Source organism: Lagopus leucura, unplaced genomic scaffold, assembly GCF_019238085.1.
Source record: "Lagopus leucura isolate 7727_CA_CO unplaced genomic scaffold, USGS_WTPT01 Super-Scaffold_100016, whole genome shotgun sequence".
Taxonomy (NCBI): domain Eukaryota; kingdom Metazoa; phylum Chordata; class Aves; order Galliformes; family Phasianidae; genus Lagopus; species Lagopus leucura.
Window position 1 is genome coordinate 15,162,023 of NW_024962270.1, and position 23,576 is coordinate 15,185,598.

The following is a 23,576-nucleotide window of genomic DNA, read 5'->3' on the forward strand; positions in this document are numbered from 1 at the left end:
GAGGAGTCGCGGCGGGCGGAGGCCCGCCCGGCGAGGAGGCCTCATGGCTGCGGCGGCTGTCGGAGGAGGCGCGGAGCGGCTGGCGGCTGAGCGCGGCCCCCTCCGAGCCGCCCGCGCTGACGGTGGCGGCGGTGGAGCGGTACCTGGCCGAGGCGCCGCCCGCCGCCCCGCGCTATTGGTACGACGTGACGCTGGCGGACGGCGCGGGGCAGGAGCGCTGCTACCTGGCGCCGCGCCTCAGCCGCCTGGTGCAGCGCGCGCACCTGCACGCCGGGGCGCGCGTGCGCCTGACGCGCTGCTCCTACCTGTACGACGAGCGGCGGCTGCGGCGCGGCCTGCTCTGCGTCGAGGCGCTGCAGCCCGCCTCGCCCCCGGCCTCGCCTCCGGCCCCCGCCGCGCCCCGGAGCCGCGGCCGCGTCCCGCCGCCCCTGCGCGGGGAGAGGAGGCACTACCTGCCGCTCTGGAACAACGAGGATCCCTACGGGGACATCTGGGTGGCGGAGCGGCCCCCGGCGCGGGTCGACGTCGACGGTAAGGCGCGGGGAGAGGGGCGTTACGCGGGAAGGGCGGCGGCGTCCTGCGTGGTGTGAGGAGCTGTGTGGGAGCAGGATGGGAGCGGTGCCTTGTGCCGTGCTGGGCGCCTCGCTGCTGCACAGACGTGGAGGCACTGGAGGGTGTCCCGAGGATGGGCAGTGGAGCTGTGAGGGCTCTGGAGCACAAGTGTGACGGGGAGCGGCTGAGGGAGCTGGGATGGGTCAGTCTGGAGCAGAGGAGGCTCAGGGGAGATCTTAAAGCACAGCTTCCCGAAGGGAGGCTGTGGTGAGGTGGCGGTCGGCCTGTGCTCCCAGGTAACAGCGATAGGACTGGAGGTGATGGCTTCGAGTTGCACCAGGGGAGGTTCTGGGTGGGAATTAGGGAAAGTTTCTTCTCCAGACAGAGCAGTGGTGTTATGGCACGGGCTGCCTGGACGGGTGGTGGTGTCACAGCGTTTGGGAGGTGTTTGGGAACCGTGGAGATGTGGCACCGAGAGCTGGTAGTTGAACTGGATGATCACAGTGGTCTTCTCCAACCTCTGTTATCCTATCATTTCCGCAGTTATTGAACACCTCTGGGAATAGTGACCCCAGCACCTCCCTGGTGCGGTTCAGCAGTCAGCAGATAACCCTCTTAGATGTGATGTGAAATCCCAGTCTGAGAATTTTTACTGTTTGCTGAAAAGTGTTTCAGCATCCAATCGTGAATGCCTCCTGCTTTTTTTCTTAATGGCAGTCTCTAAGCTGATTTCCCTTGGTCAGCTGGAAACGACCTGGAGAAGCAGAATTCATTTCCGCCCGCTGCTGGTGAGAGTCCTGCACAAGTCTAGGCTAAGGTACTACGGGAAGCCAGAGAAGAAAATGGACATGCCGTACCAGGTAAAGAGGGTTCAGGTCAAGTCAATACTCTTGAACAAACTTCATAAAATATTTGAAAGTTATTATTCCCATACAGTAAAGGCATAGAGTTAAGAGGTATGTTATAGCTACTTTGTATTAAGAGTGCCACCTACATAAACTTGCAAGGCCCTACTAAGTAGGGAAACAGTGGAGTTGTTGACGGTACATACAGACTTTGGTTTGGATGTGTTTTGGTTGCTAAATAGAAAAAAATACTTGGAGTTTATAATAGCTTAAAAGAGTAAATGTTTTCTGCTCTGTATGCTTTGGAAGTCAGAGTTAGTCTGTCTGTACCAAAAAAAGAATTGTGTTCTGTAATTCTTGCACTTTGTGATTTCCAGTTAGACTGTTTTACTGTGAAACTCTTACCAGCTCTCAGAACATGTTTTTCTTGCAGTATTTTTGCATAGTGCTTCTTAGAAATAGGCAGGACATGTGGTTGGCTGTTCATAGAAACTGAGCACCCGTGAGCTGCTCGCTTATTCCTCCTGCTCCCCCAACTGGAGAAGGAGAAAAAACTGGAAGAGCAAAAACAAGGAAAAACTCCAGAGTTGTGATAAGGACAGTTTAATAAGTGAAGAAGGAGGAGAAACAAAAAAATGATGCAGAGGGCATTTGATCACCAGTCGCCTGATGCCCAGGCAGTGTCTGAGCAGCAAGTGCTTTGAAAAGACCCAGTCTCATTGCTGAGCCTGATGTTATGTGGCATGGAACATCCCTTAGGTCAGTTCAGGTCAGCTTTCTCAGCTGTTTTGCTTCCCAGCCTCTTGCCCACCCCTGGCTTACTTGCTGCAGAAGAGAAACAGGGAATCAGAATAGCTTGGGTTGGAAGAGACCCCAAGGATTATCAAGTTCTAGCCCTTCTGCTACAGGCAGGGCCACCAACCTCCAGATCTGGTGCAAGACCAGGTTACTCAGGGTCCTATCCAATCTAATCTTGAACACTTCCAGGGTTGGAACATCCACACCCTCTCTGGGCCTCAGAACTGCAGGCACTGCTCATCAGTAGCTAAAATGCTGATGTGTTATTTATGCTATTTTAGTTGTGTGTAGAGAACATAGCACCGTGAGGCTGCTGTGAAGAAAAATAACAGCATCCCAGCAAGATTCCTTGCTGCAGAACAACAATTTACAAACAGGTCAAATAACTTGTGTGTTATTCTACGGAAAGAGGGAGATCTTGTTCCAAGTTTCCATTCTCTCTGCATGTGAAGGTGAATCTTGGTCTCTTATTGGAGGAGAAATCTGTCACAAGCAGAGATTCAATTTAAAGATGCTGGTTTACAGTGCAGACTGTCTTCTGTCATGTTTTATCAAGAATGTTTACCCAATGGGCCTGTAACAGCTCAACTTTTAAAACATGCTTTTTCATCATTAAAATGTTATTCTAAATATTGCATTCTATCTGGTAAGGAAGAATCTTTTCTCTGAATAAAGAAACCCACAGATTGCAACTGTTATCCCCTACTGTTACTGAATACTGAAAATAAGAGTTTGAGCTAGAATAGCTGTGGAAATTGGGGATTCCTTCAGCTCCAGTACTCAGTGCAACTTTTGGAACATTCTCAGGGTCTGTTTGCAGTCAGTGAAATTGTTCATGAGCCAAGCAGCCAATGCGTGATTTGTCAGTCCTCTCCTTCTCTCCACAAAAACAGAAAACAAAAACAAAACAAAACAAAAACCCACCAGAATGATGATAAATAAAAAATGATTGTATTTTGTCTCTTTCTTTAGGCTTACTTTGAAGTTGCCGATGGTTCAGGCATGATGTCCATGGTTCTGTGGAATTCCTTATGTCCCGAATGGTATAACAGTATAAATGTTGGCACCGTGCTCCTCCTTGAACAGTATGCTGTCAAAGACAGTTATCCATTTAAAACACAGCCAACCCCAAGAGATCCACAGATGAAGAGATTTACTACAATCGGTTAAGTATTGCAGGAATCTGTTTTGATTCAATGAACTACAGCTCTAGTAGGAAGTGAATTTATTGATATGTTGTCTATCCCCACGTTCTGGCTCTGAAAAATGTCTTAGCATACTTCTCTGTTTAAATTTGGATTGTGCTTTTGAAGCTTATTACAACAATTAGTTAAAACCTTTGTTTGAAAATACATATGTAGAAATCCCTCATGCTCCGGTACTGGATTTTAATCTGGTTCTTTTCCTGGTTAGTAATACAGATATCACTTGGGCATTGCTGATTCCTGCTTCCAGACCATTACGGCACTTCATCGCTTTCATCTGAGCGTAGCCTTCAGTGGGAGCAAGCCCCAGTACAAAGCTCCACTGAATAAACCATTGCTGATGCTGTCTGTACTGAAGCAGCAGCACCGTGGGAGCACTTATTTGAAGAATATCCCTGGGTTGTGAGGAAGTACTTCCTTTCTTGCTGTTGTTCGAAAGATATTCAAGGGAATTGTGCTGCAGAAGCACAGGTGCCACAATATAACAATAACAGCCTTTTCCAGGGTGGTTTTTTTTCTCTCCTGTTTCATTGAAAGTGAGTTTTCCCTCCCTTAGGGTTTATTCTTGGAGCAAACAGCAGCCAACTTTCAGAATACACCAACAGCTGAAACAAGCAACTGTGTTTGTGAAGGATGATGTGTGTATAGCTTACTAACAGTGATGGCTTCCTAATGCAGTTGCTACACTGCATAAAAGTAAACAATATTTTCCCTGCTAGTAGCAGTGTGTTCTCCAATGAATCTTTGCCTTAATATCAGATGTTAAGTCTGAAGACTTGGTGATGAGTTGACAGGAGAGAAGTGTTTAGCCAGGCAATGAGAGTTTGGGAGGGAAGCTGATGCTGACTGCAAGCCAACCCTCAAAGCATTTCTAATTGCCACAAAACCTTTCTATGTGGAGGGGATGGAATAAGATATGTTCTGAGATTACTTTCTCTATGGGCAAACATGGCCAATTCTAACGCCTTCATTCACACTATGTTACTGATTTCTGCATGTGTGATTGGGTAGAAATGTTGGTGGAGAGAGAAAATGGAAGTGAGCCAGTGGGCAGTAAATTATATCTCATGTAAGATTTAAAAGAGTCTATAGTAAAGTGCAGTGGCATGCTTTCAGACACAGATAGACTGAAAACAAGTGATGTTTAGTTCATACCAGCATGTATGTACAGTATCTTCTTTCCTAGCACAAACCTCAGAGTTTTATCTTTGTAGGAACTTGAAAAGCAAATCATGCCATGTGTTGGTAGGTCCTGCATCTATATATCATGTAAGAGAAGAGTCAAAAGGGAACAGAAAATCTAACAGAGCAGTTAAAATCAATTTTATGCAGCTCTCAAGAGCATGATTTTCTTTTGTTGATATTTGAATGACAGTATATCTGAAATCAAATGCTTCTAACTATTCTGTTAATATGTCCTTGTGCACTCAATATGAATCAGCTGTATTTCAGTTTTTAAAGCGTGCACAATGAAAATTCCAGAAGTTCTACAGCACACTGGTTACAGCAATCAGTTACAATCAGACCAAGTAACAGTTACTTTTTTCCATAATCTGTTTCCAATTTGTAATTCCATCATATCCCAACTTCAGGATGTTTCCTTCACGCATTTACAGGAGAATGAATTTAAGATGTGTCTGGAGGATTAACAAAGTCAGAGTTGCTTAGGCCACGAGGGAAAGCACTCAATTAAGAGCACTTGCAAGGCAGTTTGCTGCCAGCCTATCGCCAGTTCTCTGTGAAGTGAGTTCTGTAAAGTGCACATTGTTTCCAGTGTGGGATTGTGTGACGTACTGAGAGGTGCTGTTCTGTAGCCTGACATGGCAGAAGCTCAGGTGGTACCATCACCTTGAATTCTGCCTCTGGACAATGTGTCACACGTCACTGAATGTATGTGGGACAGATCAGAACAGCTGCTTCAGTCAGCTGGACTGAGCTTCACTTCCGAGTCATTGCACTGTAAATCCTAGCCCAGTCTGTGACTTTCATCTAACCTCAAAGTGATAGGAAAAAAACAAAAGATAGTTTTGATGCTCAGGAAAATTTTATTTTCAGAAATTGTCTTTCAAACACTACTTTGAAAGCACCACGTGCAAAAACGCGTTAATCCCTCTAAATACTTTTCTGGCAAGTAGCAGCCTGAAGAAAAGAAAGTAGAGGATCTGACTTCAAGTATAACATCTTCCTAGTGTCACATGGCTAGCAGGAGGGACCTGATAGACCAGCTGGACAGATTGCTTATAGCTAGCAGTTGCTTTTCTGAGTGCATTATTTGAATAATCCATTGCAAAGTGTCTTGTAGAAACTGATCAGCTCGGTGTATTTCATACCGGTGTGCTTTATCCAGCAACGAGAGAGGCAGTGCTGTACCACTGTGTGTATGCTGTAAATGAAGCCATTCCTTCTGTACTTTTATCTGGTTGCAGCCTCCCTTCTCTCAGTACTACCATGTTTGTAATTTAGCATCTAAACTCTGCTTAATAAATGAAAGTGTTCAGGTGCCAAACCATGAACGTTCAAAGACCTTTCGTTTTCTTGTGTGGCCGTGCCATTATTTCTGTCATACTAATAACAACCTGAACTGGTATCGTACGTGGCTGTTTTCTTTTGCTAGTTCTGTCTTATTTTGCTTTGATGTCTGCAAGTCAATTTTAGATTGCAGTGACATTTGTAGATGAAGCTGGAGTAGAAATATTTCGTAGCTGATCAGTGTTATGCAAGTTTTGATGGCTTTTATTTTAATATCTGCCTGATCAATCTAATTGACTCATGTAGGGAACTGGAAAGTTTAGCCTTGTTCAGATTAAAAGTTGCACTGTTGTGTGCTGTACCTGCATTCCTTACTTTATCTCAGTGGAAACGTGAAGTCAGGAGGCTTCGCTGGTGGTTTCCCAAGCAGTGAGACGTGGTGGAATACATCATTTAAGAAACCTCACTCAGTTTTGTTGTGGGTTCTCAGTTAAAATGAAAAGTGTTTTTTGAATATGCAGTAGTGCCTTAAATGCTTGTGCGTTCTCTTTCTTTGTCAGAAATCAGCCTCAACGTACGAAACCCACCGACCAAGATCAGCATAATTTCTGAGGAAATGGTTAAGGCAGAGTGGGGATTGCCTGAAGTTAAATACCAGTTTGTTACAAGGTAAAGTTTGTTGTTTGTGAAGCTGGATCTTAGCCTTCATAAAGTTACCCTGAGCATTAATTGAAGATGTGCTTTGAGAAATTTTCTGAGGAAGTTTTATGTTTTGCCATTCGTTAATACCAGATTTGTTTCTTCCGTTTCGTTTTGCAGGACGGAGCTGAATGACTTACCCAACAACCATTCCTGTGATGTTATTGGCCTTGTGACCTTTGTAGGAAGGGTGCAACGAACAAGAAAGAAAGGTTTTTCTAGAAATATGACTTCTGAAATTTATCAAAGCATTTTTAACTGTTTGAAGTAGCACTTACATGTTTTTTCTTATTACTTGTTTGTATAAGAAGATGGTGAAGACTTCTGGCTCTATCGTTGGGCACATGCCATTGATGGGACCTCGGACAAACCATTCATCCTGGAAATATTTGCAACTTCTCAGCCAGATGTATTTGAGCGTATTCACCCAAGTATTTATTTCTTTACAGTATTTTTTGGTTATTTTTTTTTTTTCCACTTGTTCCCTTATTTCAAATTCTGTGTATAATTGCCACTAAATTAAAAGTAAAGATCCCTGGATTACCACCTCAAACAGAAAATCACCGTTGAGGAATTAAAAGAAAAAAAGCGAATGTAACTGTTTGAAGCTCTTATCTCACTCTGATCTGCCAGTTAATCTAAACAGCTAGGTAGACTACATAACCTATCTGTGGCTCATCTGCTATGGTTAATTTCAAGCAGAATCTAGTGAAGCACCTGGGGTAATGTGTTGCTTCATCAGAGACAACTAAAGAAAGAAGGCAGCTGTTCCAATCTATTATTCTCTTTGTCCATAAATAAGTAAATACGTTACTGGATATGATTAATCTAAGAGGATTGGAGGGAGAGGTGAAAGTAGAAAAGCTTTTTAATTTAAAAAAATATATTTTCAATTATTTTTGTTGTACAGAAACTATCAATAAGCTGTGGTGGTTGCTGCATGTAAGCTGATAATGAGAAGTTTCAGGCTGTGGACTCCTTAATTATGGATTTTGAAAGGGCTTCAAATATTTCTTTTTGCCCTTCTTCCTCTCCTCCTCCTAGCACTCATCCTTCTGGTGATACTGCTCTTTGTTAAATTGATTTCCTACCTGATGAAGTGTCCTCCTAGTGTATATGCTGAAATTTTCTTGCGCAGTTCTTAAGTTGAAAATCTAATGACATCTCCCTTTTCTAATTTACAGCAATGGCTAAATGCATTCTGAAGTATTTATAGGGTCAGTAATTAAATCAGCTTGTTTTGAGCACTTGAAATGAATGCTGTGTGTGTCAATATGAAGATCTGCCATCCATGATAGCCAGTAAAACAGAAGCTTTTTTTTTCAGTGACATACCTGGTGTGTACACAGATGAGGGTGGTGCGGGATCTCTCTGAGAATCCTTCCCACACAGTTTACCTTACAACGTCCAACGAAAGTCAGATATTCATCACAGGTAACTTGAAGTAATTTTAGCTGTTTGTACTTCTAATCTTAGTTGGAAAGGTGGTTGTATAACAAAGTGTGCAGCTCATAGCATTCGTTTCTCAGTCAGAAACGACTGAGTAATGAATGTTGGTATTACAAAAAGAGAAAGATTGCCTTCTGGTGAGGCACAGGTGGATGAATCTTAAGAGAAGTGAAGGCATTATCAGTTTTAATCATACATTTACAATTTCTTTCAGGTTGTTTTAATCATTTGATAGTGTTGCAAGGAAATCTACCCATTTTCTAAAATAAAAATAAAAATCAATTGCAGCTTTTGTGTTTTATAGGATTTCCTTATTCCAGAATATTGGTACGACTGGGCTAAATTTATCTCAGTCAATATTTTTCCTAAAATATTCCGAGAACTGTTCTGTCCCATCTTTCCCAGTGCAGAGGGCCCTGTGCATGCCTCACGGCCTTGGAAGGGTTGTGCTGCTGGACCACGCTGCAGGGCATTGCTTGCAGATGCTCGTGCTGGAACACCCCCAGTGCAGTACCCTGGCCCTGTGTGCTGGATGCAACCAGGCAGCAGCTCCCAGGCAGCCCTGAGCACAGCTTTGTTGCACGTCTGTTGAATCAGGAGGCAGATGGTGGCGTGTCATTGCAGCTGAGCAGTGTAGTGGCCTTATTGCAAGGCAGTGCTGGGTGAAACAGGCATCTCTTTCCCACGTTTCTCTCTCCATCTCATGCCTTCAGTTTTACTAAGATACTACCTACCTACTCAGTCTGAATCCTACTGCTGACGAGGAGGAATGGAGAATAATATGTGCTAAAAACTGATCTGAACTTAGTTGCATACATGTGGTTTTGGCTAACAAGCTGGGTATGTTCTATGCTTAACTCGACTGGCAAAACAGTTTAGTCTTAACAGATTATCTAAATTACACTTAAATGAAAGGTTTGAGAGCCATTTTTTTGTTTCTTTGTTTTCCTTCTGTATGTTTTGTGCTTAGCTTTCTAATTACATATTTTCCTCTAGAGTTTTTCCCCAGTCTAGCTTTATTTTGTCTGTCTGCATCTTAAGTGAGAACTGCAGCTGGAGACTGCGAGCCACTGGAGGAAATTGTTGCATTTGACAGTTTAGAAATAGACCTGTTCAGATTATTTGATAAAACTGGTCAGTATCTTCGTTTTAAACCCGCCAATATCTGCAGATGTTTGTATGTTCTTAACCATTGAGGTTACCAAAGGGTGAAGGATGTGAAGGTCTGCAGCAGAGCAACAGAACGAAGTGATTGCATTCATAAACTGCTCTGAGAGAGTGCCCTGGTAGCTCTGCCAATTGTTGTTGTTGTGTTTCTTTTCATTAACTTTTGTCTAACTTTTAAGTGTCAGCTATAAGTGTTAGACAAGGAATTCGAGATACTCTTTCTGTGAAACACCATTGTCTAGTAGGAAGATCTCTTTTGTGTTCTCAGGTGCAGTTTTTCCTTGTTCTTTTTGCCTGTGCTGTTCAGAATAGTTTCAAGCTAAAAATTGATGACAGTAACCTGCTTTATTTTTGATACCTGATTATTTTTGTTTTAACAGGGTGGCACAAGGGCCAGCCATACACCAAGGATACTAAAGTGAAAAACTTCATTCAGTGGACTAGAACGCAGAGTGAAGCTAATCAAATGAGGAAAACTGTCATTGGGGGATATTACCCTTTTCCACGACCTCCAAACAACTTTCTGAAGTACTGCAAGAATAATAAAGGTATCATGTTGTCAAATATCTTTAGTAGCATTTTTCAGTTGAGTCTTACTTGGTTAGAAAGCAGCAGTGTTAGTGATTGTACAAATTTGTAATGCCATTTAAGAGAGTTTTCCTGTTGTGAGTAGTAACGTATCATAGGCTAAATCCTCACCTTAAAGAAACTATCGTGGCACCATTGGCTGCAGGAAACTCTTAATAACTTACATGAACTGCAGGTCTGCCCAGAAGCTTTACTTTCACTGCTTCTGAATCAGAATTAAAGGGAGTTATACTGAAGAGTATATTGAATTAGAAGTTTCACCTGAAGCACAAATTGTGGTATCTGATAATGCGTACCAAAATATACTGTGAGGAAAAAAAGCTTCTTGTTTAACTTCTTTTTCACGTGCTATGAAGGGTTTTCAAGAACACGTTTTTAAATCAATATTTAGTAACCAATGACTTCGAAATTTGTTTTGAATCGTGAATACAAACATCTTGGTACTGTATGTCTTTAAACTCATCGTCTCATTTGTGGGGCTGCTCTTTTGCAGTTGAATCAGTTTTGAAAGCCATAGGCGAGCTGGGAGAAGAGATTGAAGGTCTGCATTACAGGGAACACAAACGCATTGCTATTCAAGGAATAATCAGTGCCATAAGATACATCAGCTGTAGCAGTGCAGCTGAAGATGCCTCAGGAGTGGAACCTGTACAGGTACAGCACCTGAGAATGAATGCTGTAGCACTTAAGCAGCTCTGATCGTAGTTAAAATGGAGAGTTTTGCATTTGATTCCAGGAGTGAGCTACACTGTCTCTTGATTAACTGCATTTGTTATTTTGGGAACAAAATAGTTTGGAAAGTCACTGTTTGAAGACTTCTAAAAAGCAATGATTCAGTGCTGTTCTGTGTGTGCTGTAGCCAGCCTTCTGTACCACTTCATAACTGCTTAGGAGCTGCTCATTTAACTGACCAGATAATTAAAAGTAAATTAGAATGTGAGAGAGCTGACTACAGCAATGTTTGCACTGTCACTTTGCAGACAGAATTTATCTTGCTAACGATTGGAAGGGAATTGCTGCTAGATAGGTACAGTAAATCATTCACTCAGAAATGTACTTGAAAACATTGAGGCTTTTGAGTTGGAAGAATTAGTTTTATGTACTTTAAAGCTCTTAATTAATTGTTGCAGAAAGATGCACAGACTCTTGAAAGCTCTCCTGTGTCAAAGCAAGATGACGTTCACAAGGGAAAAACAAGGAGCCTTCAAGGCACAGAGCTCGGGTCTTTTCGGGAGCCAAGCTGCACTCCTAGGGAACAGCATCAGCATCAAACTCAACTATCAAAGAAGAGTACAGCCAAGAGAAGGACTCTGCACAAATCATGTACAGACACAGAACAGTAAGCTCTTATCATAACTCTGTAGTATATCTTCTAAAAATGTTTCTGAAAGTTAATTCAGAGCTCAGCCCCTGGAAAAGCATGTAAGAAAGCTAAAAAAGCTGTTCATTGCATTTTAATGTTCAAAAGGCAGCTACGTACTTCTGCTAGTATCAAGTGGTGATGTCTGTGATTTATTTAATGAAATGCTACTGCATCTAGTCCGACGTAGGCAAGGGTTACAAATCCAATACAAGCGGTGAAATAAGGGGGAAAAAAAAGTCTGAGAAAACCTTGCTATTTTCAAGAGTAAAATATTTGCTTGTGCAAGGTTGTCATTTATGGTGATGTGTTTGTGAAAGATCCAGTTTACCCATAACTGATCTTAGAAGCCTGGCGTCTGTATTGAGAGATCTGAAGTTTACAAGTCTCATCTCTTCACTTTTCACATCCGGAAGTCATAATGGTGGGAAAAGAGCAGGTGTTCAGAATTTTTTATGGGGAAATGAAGTGCAATATAATTAGGATTGAGTGAAGAGTTTAGACAAAGAAATGTGGTGTGTTGAAGTTCTGTTTCGGCACTGTTAGAGCAGACTTGTTAGTGGATTTCCATTCCATAAGATAAATTCCAGCATTCGAGTGTCTTAGGTTCTACCTGAAAGAAAAACATGCATGTTCTTTGCTCTGTGTATTTAACAGAATACTGTAAAATAATGGTGAATTTCCTATCTTAAGGGGAACCACATCTGTTACTTCTGTATCCTCTTATCCCTATTACACACGCTCAGCAAAAAAGAAATTAAGGTAAGTCATGTGAAGGTAACTATGTTAAATAATTGCAGTGATTAAGCAAAGATATTTGAAACTCTTGCAGGTCAAGATTCTGTTGGAAGTGAGAGAACAGGACAGAGTAAAATTTAATATTTTCTATTAATTTTCTCTGCACTTATTCTAGCTAAAATATATGGAATTCTTTTATCCTGAAACACAGTTCTGTGTATGATACACAGATGTTTACAGCTACTTGTGCTGCCTGGGGAAAACACCGTCACAGGGGTCCATGGTGATAAATGGAGTAAGGTATATTGTATTTGTTTTAGAGAGATTGCAGTTTAAAAAGGACAGTCAAATGTAGGATGGAAGGATGCTTCGTTAGCAAGCAGAGTGAGCAATGTGATACCATAGATGGTTCTGTTTGTAGCAGCTGAGCTGCACGTTTATCCTCTGTGCTGCAGTGATGGATGTACTGTGGGCCCTGAGAAGTCCTGTGGCTCCTTCCACTGCCCAGCACTCAGTCTTTATTGAGCTTGGTTTGGATCCAGAGAAGGATTTTACAAAACCCAACAAACTACCAGTCTGGGTGGGAGTTTCAAATCCAAAGCCTTGACAAGACTGGAAGCTTAAGAAATAACTATCAGTGGAAATTTATTTAAAAAAACAGTGAATGATGGTACCTGTTAGTCTGGGTTACGTAGCTCCTGTCATTTCCTGTAAGGGTCAAAGGTTCTTCTCATTTGTTCCAAACATAGCTTGAGTAATTGGAATGTTTGAACCCCTCGCTGTCAGCGATTTCACAATGTCTGATTTGTTGGTGGAGCTTTGGGTTCGTAGCACATGATACACACAGACCATGGAGGCACAAAAGGGGCACATCTGTGAGGAAAGGCCGCGAGGTGTGGGGCTGTTCAGCCCGGTGAAGGCCTGAGGAATTTCATCATAAATGCCTGACAGGGAGAGTGCAAAGGAGATGGCACCAGTGGTGCCCAGTTGCAGGACGGGAGGCGATGGGCAAAACCTGAAACACGGCGTGTTCCATCTGGACATCAGGAAGCACTTTTTGTTACGGTCAGGATGGCGGTTAGCCCCCCAAGTGCCTGCTGAATTTACTCACAGCACCTCTTCCCTCTTCACTGAAAATTACATTTCTTTTGCTTGTTGAGACCTAATTTTTGTTTTGTTTTCATGGGGAGAGTGGGTGGGAAGAATTTGTTCTCCCCTTTTCTTGTAAGTGAAGTAAAAAGTTAAGGTCTGTTTACTTTGTTCTCTGCTTTTCTCAATCTGCTACTGTCCCCGCTACCTGTGTATCCTGTACTCTATGCCATTAGTGCTAGAACTCCAACTAAAGGAGGAGAAAGTCTGTGTTGGATTATGGGAAGCTGTTTCACTCTGTGTAATTAAAAGGTAACTTGTGTATTTCTGTAATTAACTGTGAAGTCGTACTGAATTCTCCAAATTGCAGGGGAATAAATGGAAGGTTAGCCTGATGTGCTTTAAGCTTGCATTGTTCTCTGTTCTGTTGCTTAGATGCGGTGGGACTCCAGCTCTCACTGAGGTATTTTAATATGCTGATGAAATAACAACAATAGCAGTATGTTTTGAAGCATGCTTTGTAGCTTGGAATATTTTGTATCTAGTGTTCTGTGCAGCACTTCAGTGTGAGGTTGCCTTGCTGAAGGCTTTTTTTTGGTTTTAGACAGAAGCAGGTTTTTTTTTTTTTTAGGCTCTTTATTTGACAGCCTCAGTTCCTGCATTTCTGAGGTAACTCACATGACATCATATGGTGTTTGAATGTGTGACGCATTCTGATTATTAAGGGCTTCAGAAAGTTAAGAGGAAACTGATTAGTTTAACACTCTAGTTGATATTTATATCCCTGCTGCCAAAGACATTTAACATAATGAGCCTTTTATATACCCAAAATCAGTTTAATCGGTGGTTTAGTGTGGATGGAGAAAGATGAGGAGTTTCAGACCAGCTTATTTTTTCCACTGAAGTGAAAAAACCACAGCAGTAGCATTTTAATCTTCAGAAACTTAGCACTGCAGTTACCACAGAATTGCTGATGACGTTCTGGACAGCTTGAAAGTAACTTGTCTGCATGCTTTTGTCCTTGGACATCACTCATAAATGTTTCATGCAACTCAGATCTTTCTTGTTTTCTCCATCTTCTTGCATTTGGAAATAACAAATAATGAAATAAAGGCCTTTTTTTTTTTTTTCCCAAGCGGGTACCCGTGGAAAGCAGAGCCTGCAGAATACAGCCTGCAAATAGGAAATTTGGCATGGGGTTCTCATAAATTGGCAAGTTCTCTTAAATTGGCACGGGCAAAATGAGAGCGTGGATGTGTTGGTGCACATCAGCCCCAGCAAACTGCTGTAGACATCAGGTGCCTCACAGTCTGGCTGGCAAAGAAGCTACAAATTGTTGTGTATAGACAAGTTTCCCTCATCTATAAACTCAGCTGCATTTGTGCCATACAAACATCCAGTGCAAAGCGTCCAGGAGGAGTAACCTGTTGCACAGGTAGTTGAAGTCATCCCAGCCACAGATGTGTGTAAGAAGCCTGGGAAGAAGTGGGGAAAAAAACTGGGACAAGTTATTTCTACATCTTTAAGAGGCAAAAGTAGCTCTAAATCAGAACCTCCTCACCTTGACAAACAGGCAGTTCTAAAAGAAAAAGAAACCATTTGTATGGCATCATCTTGTCAGTAGTATGGCTCGGTGTGCTCTTCTCTTTAATGAAGAGGGAAGGTGGCTTGCATCTCACTTGGCCTGTTATTTCTGAGCGAGCTTTGTAACGCTGTGCTAAGTTTTCATGTCTGTTGTTGAGGAGGCTGAACGTTGAAAATGAGAATCGGCTCTGTGGGCATTCATTTTTAATTAGACAGCTTCTGTTAATCATTTTATGATGTCTTTAATGTCTTGAAAATTTATTAACATAGCTGATATGAAGGTGATTACTTTATTACTGTGCATATGCAGTAATTACACTCCAGGACAGTTCTAATAAAAAGAATTAATCATTCATAAGATACTATTTTAATGGAAAGATTCTTTTATCTAAAAATAAGACCATAAGAGGAACAATGTAATTACTGAGTTCTTCTGAGAAAGATAAGAACTTTCCAGCTACATTGCTCCAGAAAATGTAAAATCCTGCTGCATAAAATTAGGACTTGCAGCTTGTATGTGTATTTCCAAGATTGCACTGGACCTCTGAATTTGAAGAATATTTTGGACCATGCAGTGGCGTTGAAGAGCATTGCAGTCTTTGTTTATCAGTGCTATTCACACAACTGTGCTCTGAGGTCAGTTGGGTCGTGGGGGCAGGGGAGATCACGGTGCTGTGAGTCCACTCTGGTAACTACTTTGTTTTCAAAATGAAGTGGCTGAAACCTTAATTGATCAGTCTGTGCTGTTTGAGTGAGGATTCTTTTGTGCCTCGGTTGGAGGTGACAAGGCAGTCACTCTGATACATAGCTCACACCACAGGGACAATGCATTTCTTAGAATATCCCTAACACTCAGGAAGCACAACGTATTTCCTTTTGTATTTTCACCACTGTATTCTAGGTATTTTCTGTTTGTTATGAGACATTAAAAGAGGGTTTTTAAGATTTATCTTCATTACAAAATTGCAGAATGTGCAGGAGAAGTCAAAATCTTTTTACTACTGAAGTAAAGAATATCCCACTGAATAGCATGTACAGCCTTTGTTTTTCTTTGTCTGTGTGTTGTTTCTGTGTAATTGCAGTCACAGTTTCTTAGTAACCACTTCATAGCCCAGTATTTCAGAGGTACCTTAAAAATTAGTCTTGCCTGCATCCCACTTGTTTGTGATGCAAGATCCAGTAGAGGGCAACAAAGACTGGCTTTTGTGTGTCTACTTCCTTATCTACTTCATAGAGCAATGAAATAAGGTGGTTCTTATCTTAAGCTCTTGAAAATTGATTTACTGAGGTCTCATTATGTCCAGCTGAAGTCTTATGATGTGAAACCAAGTGCAAATACTCACTCATTCAAGCCTGTTTCATTTATCACTAGAAATCTGCCAAGATTAGAACTTCTGCTGGGTACTGGTTGAGATAAAATAGATTTGAAATATAATTTAAATATATATACATATGTTTCGTTTTTATAGCTTGAATGAATTTCGACATGAAGACTGTGTACAGGAGCAGGCTTCATCAGACAGCTCACAGTGCTGTGCAGGTATGTCACAACTAGTTGCTTTGTTTACAGGTTTAAGCCAACTTCTTCTCTTTAGGTCCAGAACAGGCAAAGGTATCCTTAGAACCACTGTTTTTATAGTCAGCTCTTCTGTACTACAGAGACTGTAGCAACCTCTAGGGAGCTGCTGTGCCTTGCTCTTATCCCTGGTGCGCTACGAAAGCTGTCAGCAAGGACAGCATTAGGCTGTTTCCCAGCATGAGAAATAGATTCTCAGTGTTGCTTCATACAAGCTGTAAGTCTCTGTTGTGCCTCAGAAGACTCAGGGGTGCTCAGGAGACTTAGGATAAGTCTTCACATCTTCTTTTGAAGCTTTTCTTCCTATACTGATATGCATGTGATAAAATTGTCCCTCTCCAAGAAGACAGTCCCAAAATGACATGAGTACATAATTAAAAAGACAAGATGTGGGAAGAAATGGTACAGCATACAAGCCAGTCATGAGAACAATGGTTAATTTTTTTTTTCTCAGTTAATCTTATCAATTTTTTCTTTTTTCCTCTGCACTTGAAATACAAAGTCATATTCTAAGCAGCTGCTTTCCTGATGTTTATTTTTTGGATGAAGGAAGAAGTCTGGTTTGTTGTCATTATGTGAAGCATGGCCTGATTTTTATTTCATGCCACTACTTTGTCATGTTTTCTTCTTTCTGAAGGTTGCCTGGTAAGAATTTAACTGTGCAGGAAATGTTTTGAAATGGGCTTTCTGATAAGCTGGATGGAGGGCATTCGAAGTCAGTAGTGACAGATATATAAGTTTTTACCATAAACTGTGCTCAAACTGTTTATAATAATAGGAAAGAACAATGGAGCTATCACTGTATAGAAAAGAAATTGAAGTGTGGCACAGTCGTCAGTGTTTGTGTAGTTATTGTGGAGGAATGGGGAAGTTTACCTTCATTGTACACGTTTTCAACCTGTGGTGGTTTCTGAGCATTCTTTAAACAAGTTATTCACTCTCCAAAAATGGGCCACGGTGTCCAAACGTAGCCTCTAAGGTTACCTGTTTGCTCACATTCCAAGCGTAGTTCACTTCTTTGTGTTCTTTGTTTTGAACATACTGCCACAACTGAGATGTTCTCATGAAAATATTTCTCGTCGAGTCGAGATGATGTGATCCTATGAGCATACAAGCAACTAACTATTTATTAATAACAGACCAGGGAGAAATAAATGATACACCTGAGACTGAAGAGGTGGCGAGAACCTGCATTTCGTGGCAGAGTGAGCTGTGGGCACAAGTGAAAGACAAGTTGATGAAATATTTGCATCACGGCGCGATTTTCCCAGAAAGCATCCCGTGTAAATTTGATTACATGTACAAAGACTTCCTTATGCAGCAGTACAACCTTCATGCAGCAGTGCACCAGCCAAAAGAAACCAGAACAGATAAAAGTATCGGTGAATTTAAAAGCACTGGTGGCCTTGGATATTATGAAGTGACAGTTCTGGGTGAGTATTTGGTGGCCTGGCATCTAAAATGATTAAGCAAGAGCAGAATAAGATCTTAGTTGTTTCCTGTGTTGAGAATGGCTTGGAGGTTGGTAAGAAATTGAGTGGATTTCTCTGGCTGAAGTCTTTGGATGTGTGGGTATTTAAGTTTGGAAAAAAAAAAAGACATTTTAGGTCTTTGCTGGAGGAATGAATTAGGATCATATTTCACCAGAAAGCTGTATTTCATTGCATTTACCATCACATCATTAATTTTAATTACTGGATATTTTGTTTCTGCTTGTTTCACTTTCCATTTAATTGCAATTTTGTTTATAGGCTTATGCTTCTTATTTGTAGAATTGTGTATGGTTCCTTCAGCTATTTATTATTACAGTAAAATATACATTCTGTGCAGTCGTTCATCCAGTTTGACTTAATAAAGTAAATAATCCAATTGCTCTTTATTGTCAGCTAACTTTTCTGTTAGAGAGGTTTTCATCAGGAGTAATTAATGTTCTTGAGGACACCTTTTGATCTTTTTGAGTTTCTTTTGAGCTTTGTCCTCATTGAAGTTTTTTTTCTTGGTTCGGTTGCTCCTGAGGTATCTTTTTTCTGCCCTAAAAAAAGTAAGGGCTTGTATTTTAGCCATTCTCATCAAGTGCTCTGCTGCTTTTGGTTGGCACAAAGCATCAATTGATTGACCTGTAAGTAGAAATGTGCGAGCTGATGATAAATATGCAACAAGATCTCTTCCACTGCTGTGGAGTATTAATCTGTTTGGTTTGTTTTGCCAATGAAAGGAGAAGGAAATTGGCTGGATTAACAGTGCTCATGTTATGTTACTGCACTTTAAAAGTTTCCATTATTTACAAAGGGGGATTTGCAGAAAAGGTGTTTAAACATTTACAGTCATTAGAATCCTGGAACATGCAATGTAGTATTCCAGCTGAAAGTAACACAAGTACTGCACCACTGCATAGATATACTGGATGTAAATCAGATTTCTTTGCCTTCCTAGCAACTACAAAGCTATAAAGGAGTGTGAAGTGGCACCCTGTATTGCTTTAATGCTCTTTGAGCTAACTGCATTGTTACCTTAAAGCCCAGTGTTTGCAGCACTGGCGGTTTCAGTGTTCGTATGAATTGAGATGGTTGTCATGGGTTCTTAATTAGTGAGCAAAGGGCACATGGCTGAGAATCTTCTGAGGGTACTTGGGTCACTCTGAAAGCAGTGCCTCCTATTTATTTCCATGGAAACAGCAACAGATACAAACAGTAGTGTAACACTGTTGGATAGAGCAAACTCTCAGCTACAAAACACTATTTGTAAGCAGTCCCCACCACTGGCTGTGTGTTGTTGTCAGCAGTGCACAGGAGCCTGCGTGCCACGCTCATCAAAATCTGCACCAGTGGAGTTGACCACAGCTGAAACCCTCTGCCTCACTGTGCTCACATCCACTTTTGTTTCTTCCATGTGGAGAAATTCAGTCTCACCCTTTGCTCCGTACCCAACTTCCACATCAGATGCATTCTGTCAGACTGCCCCTCTGCTGTCACAAGGGAACATTTGGGAAGGTGCAGCTTATCCTGCTGTGCCACCAACATCTGCCTCTGACATCATGGGCTAACATCCTAACAGCAGGCATTACTTTCAGAGCAGCCTTCATGTATACCAGTGTTCAGCCTTCAGTATCTGATTGTTTAAAAAATAAAAATAAAAAAGAAACGCACCATTGAGTTGTTGATAGACTGGAGATGAAGTTTACTGCTAACAGATACCTTTTCTAACAGGTATAAACCACGATGTTGCAATAGATGTTGCCTTTCTCCCACTGTTCGGTCATGAAGATCCCCACTTATTTCCCGTAGAGGAAGTGGAAAATGACCCGTTGTTGTCTTGCATGAGTTGCATCTCCTGTCAGCAGAAGGCCACTGGCACTGGAACACTTTGTGACGTGTTGCCACTTTCAAGTAAGACTGGCTTTTACTGACGTCACTCTTCTGTCTTTTGTTCTGTCTCCCAGTGCAAACTTCAGTTGTCCATCAGGCGTTGTTCACCTCTTCACAGGAACATCTGAATTCGATGTGGCCATCTTTAATAAACAGATATAATGCTGCATTTTTCAAGCCTTTACTGGGGCTGCTTTTGTACTTGGAAAATAGTGTTTTAATACCCAGAACACAAATTCCAGAGTGACCCAGGCGGTGCCTGCAGGTATTTGCTGATGTAAAATTATACTGACATAGTAGCCATTACAAGTATGTGAATAATTGCCTTCATCTGCTTTGAAATAGGGTAGAATAGCAGTCAGTCCACCCGTTTTGCTGATGTCACTTGGAACAGCTGCTTTAATGCAACCTACTATGCCTATAAACCAAAGTATTTTCCAACTACTGAGTTATTTTACCTCAGATTGTACTTCTCGTTGCTGACACCTCTCAGCAAATGTGGTGATCACTGGTACTGCGTGTCGCACTGCACAGTGCTAGATCGGTCTGGTGTTTTCCTGTATGTTTATACAGGCAGACCTGATTTCATTCAAATGCATCTTTGTTTTTCCTTGAATTATGCTGTGAAATCTGAGGGCTGCTGACGTTCAGTGCAGATTTCAGCTTTTTCATTTCTGAGTTCTGATGCTGTCACTTCTGGTGGTTGAATTTATTAGTGAGATTCTACCCCAAAAAATAACCATTTCACAGTTGCCCAAGACTTCATAGTCCAGGTGTGTTTTTCAGTGAAAGAAGGTTAAATGTCTACGTTTTCCATAACTTCATGGACAACCATGTCGATTCATCGTGCTGTGTGTATCTTAAGACTACTTCTCTTAACTTCTAGATGAAATTGTGAAAGCAGCAATGGACCTCGACGGCAAACATGTTGTCTGTATCTTGGACGTCTGTCACCTGGGTGATGACAAGGTAGAAGTCTTTCTGAGCAAAATCTACAAGACAGTGGAAGCTGATGTGCCAGACCCAGTTTAATTTAATAATTTATTTTTCAAAATTAGATACTGTTGAAAAGGAGGGGAATAAAACTGCTGTAACTTGAATACGCCCTCTACACACTGCACTTTTCTAGAATGAGCAGACAAAAAATCACCATTCTTACAGTAGAACAGTTGCAATGGTCATCCACATAAATGAGAAGGATTGTTGCCTTATTTGTGACGCTCACGGATCACATTATTGCACAGCGTCTTGGTCACTTGTGTGCAAGAAAGATGAACTGGCAATATGGTGAGCTTTTGAAAGGAGACTGAGAAGCACGTCTGTGATTTGTCTTTCCCTGCCTAAGTACACAGAGATGTAGGAAATGTATGTATTTAGGTGAGAACTTAGAAGAGAGGTAGGCTTTCCAATACTAAAGGCAGTGTTTGCAATAGGATTAACTGGCCACAGTAAAAATTTAGGCTGGAAATCTAAATTGTCTTGAGGGTAAGAACTGTTACGTCCTGAAGTGATCTTTCAGTGGGAGCTAAGGGAGACAGCCTGACTGCTTGTGCCTTGCAGCCTTTAGTGCTGGGGGCTGAACTCAGTGGTCTAAGAAGATATTTTCAGTTCTTTTTACCTGAGCAGTCACCTGTATTTCTGTATGTCTGCTTTTGTACGTACGATGTTGGGGGGTGAGCATAGCACCCAAAGGATTTTAATGTATTTTATTTATTGATTTAAAAAATGAAATATTAAACTTTCTTAGTGAAGCTTGCTTCTAGCTTCGCAAGAGAAAAACTTTTTAAGAATTATGAAACATGTCAGGATGCTGTTTGTCACACCATTACTTTTTTTCCCTGTTCACTACTGGTACTGTCGTTCTTCTTTTTGGTAATAGCTGAAGGAGAGAACCCAGGAGCTGCAAGAAGCTGCTGCTTCCAGATGCCCAAGTGCTCTAAAATCCTGTCAACTCTTTGGCTCTATACTAAGTAGCAGCTGCTGGCTCCTCCTCAGCTCAGAACTAAGTCCCTCCTTCTTCATACTGGCCTCAAATCACTTATACAGCTGGATTTTGATGAGATTATTCTGAAGTAGGAGCTAAGACACATTGCTAGCTGCCAGCTTGTCCATACGAAATGCTGGTCTCACTTCAGTTGTTTGAGAAGAAACGATTTATAGAAGCAGATTTGTTCTGAAGCTTCAGTATTTGTTCTGCTCCAGAACAGAAGCAGAACTGAAGCTTCAGTATAGAAGCAGAACAAATCTGCAGGTAACAAATCTGAAGCAGGTAACTGAGAGGCACCTCTTTCAACTACTGTGTCACTCATTTGCTGTGAGGACAGTGGATTTTGTCTTCAATTCCTTCAATCCCTACCCTAACTTCAGTTAATGGTAATTGAAGAAGAAACTTAGCTGCCTTTATTACAGTAGAATTTCATATGCAGCTTGATATATAAAGGCATTTACTTTTTATTTCAAAACAAACAAAAAAAAGTATTCTGGTCTCCATGATGGTTTACAATTTAAAAATGTATTAATGAGAGAAGTTTAATTTAAATTGCACAGAGGGTGAAAGTTAATTAAATGTGACTGTGTATTGTATGTTTATATTTTATATATATCACATAGTATTAGTTCTGGAGCAATGCTTGCCAAGTCAAGTCTTTGTAACCATACCATAGAAGGCAAAATGAGCACATAACCATCCCAGAAGAGCTGGGTGTTGCTTGCATGTGTAATTTGGGTGTTCATGGCTACGTGAAGATCAGAGACCATTGCTCTAGAATGAGGAAAATTAGCACCAGCACTTGTATACCAAACTGAGCCCTGCTGACTGTGTCAGTATTTTTTTTATTGAGACATACTTCAGGTGGAAGTCTAATTTTAATAAATCCATAGTTTCTAGGAGCAGTTTTTGAAAATGATGATCTTTGTGTAAAAGGACGGATGTGGCAAACAGTGTCACAATCACTCCATCCAGTTGCTCAGGCACTTAGTCCATCCCCTGCAACAGACACCAGTGAGTACTGTTTGCTGCATCGCACTGCTTTTGCTACACTTTAAACAGATAGCATTAATCATCTGATCCTCCACGTTAGGAGGTTTCCTAACTCTAAAAGAAATATCGTAGTGCTGTTGAATATATGTAACCTGCACTTGAGACTTTCTAAGTGTGTAACTTTATTTTACCGAAGTCACAGTGGAAATTTTTCATGGCGAAAAGGGAGGAGATCCCTGAACTTCTTCCTGAAGAATGAAGTGCCAATGTGAGAGTTGTACACTTTCTTTGTATAGACAGAGAATATTCAATGCCCATCGTAGACTTTGAATGTGGTTACTCTGGGTTATGCTTTACCAACCCCATCCCCAGGAATCACACTGATTCTGAAGTACTGCAGTGCGAATATATGGTTCCACCAGTCTGTTGTCTCCTTTCTCCTGTCAGAACAGCACTGCAGTACTGGAGGTGGGGAGGGGGAAGGTCCTCTCTGCAAAGAAGCTGCTCACTATTTTGTTTCACTTGGAGTTTATTGACTGCATTATACAACCAAAGTGATTTTGATCCTGAGTTTATCACGTTAATTTTGCCGTGTGAAACCAGGATACATTGTCTTTACTCCTGCAAAATACATCATAGGAATCCTCTTTCTTGCTGCTGTATATTGCCACTGCTGAGAGGAGCGTATCACCAGCTTACGTTCCGTAACTGTGTAATTCATATCCAGCCAAAGAACTGTACTCTAACACCTTACATTTCCATGTTTCTTGTGTTTCCAGCATTAAATAAAAAAATAAACCAGATGAAGGTAAACTGAGTGTATAGCTGATGGTACTTTTGAGTGTGTGAACCTAAGTCATATTATCTTAGAGGTCAATTTTATGTGTTGTAGCAATAGTGTAACATTGAGAACTGGATAATATAAATAAAATAATATCAATAAACGTCTTGGATTCTTTCTTTCGATTTTGTGACTTTGCTACTGAAAGCTGTTGCAGGAATCCAGAGCCGTGGTGATTCCTTCAGTCTTCACAGGAGAACGAGGTTAAGCTTCCATCAAATGTACACGCAGTGTTGTGGCACTACAGCAGACCAAACTGAACACCTTACTA

General features: G+C 41.3%; 1 protein-coding gene across 1 annotated transcript in view; it reads left to right on the plus strand.

Annotated features, from left to right (window-relative positions):
• Positions 1–23,408, plus strand: part of RADX (RPA1 related single stranded DNA binding protein, X-linked) — a 26,338-nt gene extending 2,930 nt beyond the window's left edge. The window contains exons 3-17 of the mRNA XM_042876786.1: positions 4–531; positions 1,270–1,412; positions 3,168–3,360; positions 6,430–6,538; positions 6,689–6,780; positions 6,877–6,999; positions 7,895–8,002; positions 9,565–9,732; positions 10,266–10,426; positions 10,903–11,111; positions 11,826–11,894; positions 16,013–16,083; positions 17,259–17,552; positions 19,326–19,505; positions 20,371–23,408. Of these exons, the coding sequence (XP_042732720.1) occupies positions 4–531; positions 1,270–1,412; positions 3,168–3,360; positions 6,430–6,538; positions 6,689–6,780; positions 6,877–6,999; positions 7,895–8,002; positions 9,565–9,732; positions 10,266–10,426; positions 10,903–11,111; positions 11,826–11,894; positions 16,013–16,083; positions 17,259–17,552; positions 19,326–19,505; positions 20,371–20,516 (2,594 nt within the window). The 3' untranslated portion in view covers positions 20,517–23,408. The remainder of the gene's footprint in view (positions 1–3; positions 532–1,269; positions 1,413–3,167; positions 3,361–6,429; positions 6,539–6,688; positions 6,781–6,876; positions 7,000–7,894; positions 8,003–9,564; positions 9,733–10,265; positions 10,427–10,902; positions 11,112–11,825; positions 11,895–16,012; positions 16,084–17,258; positions 17,553–19,325; positions 19,506–20,370) is intronic.
• Positions 23,409–23,576: the final 168 nt, after the last annotated feature.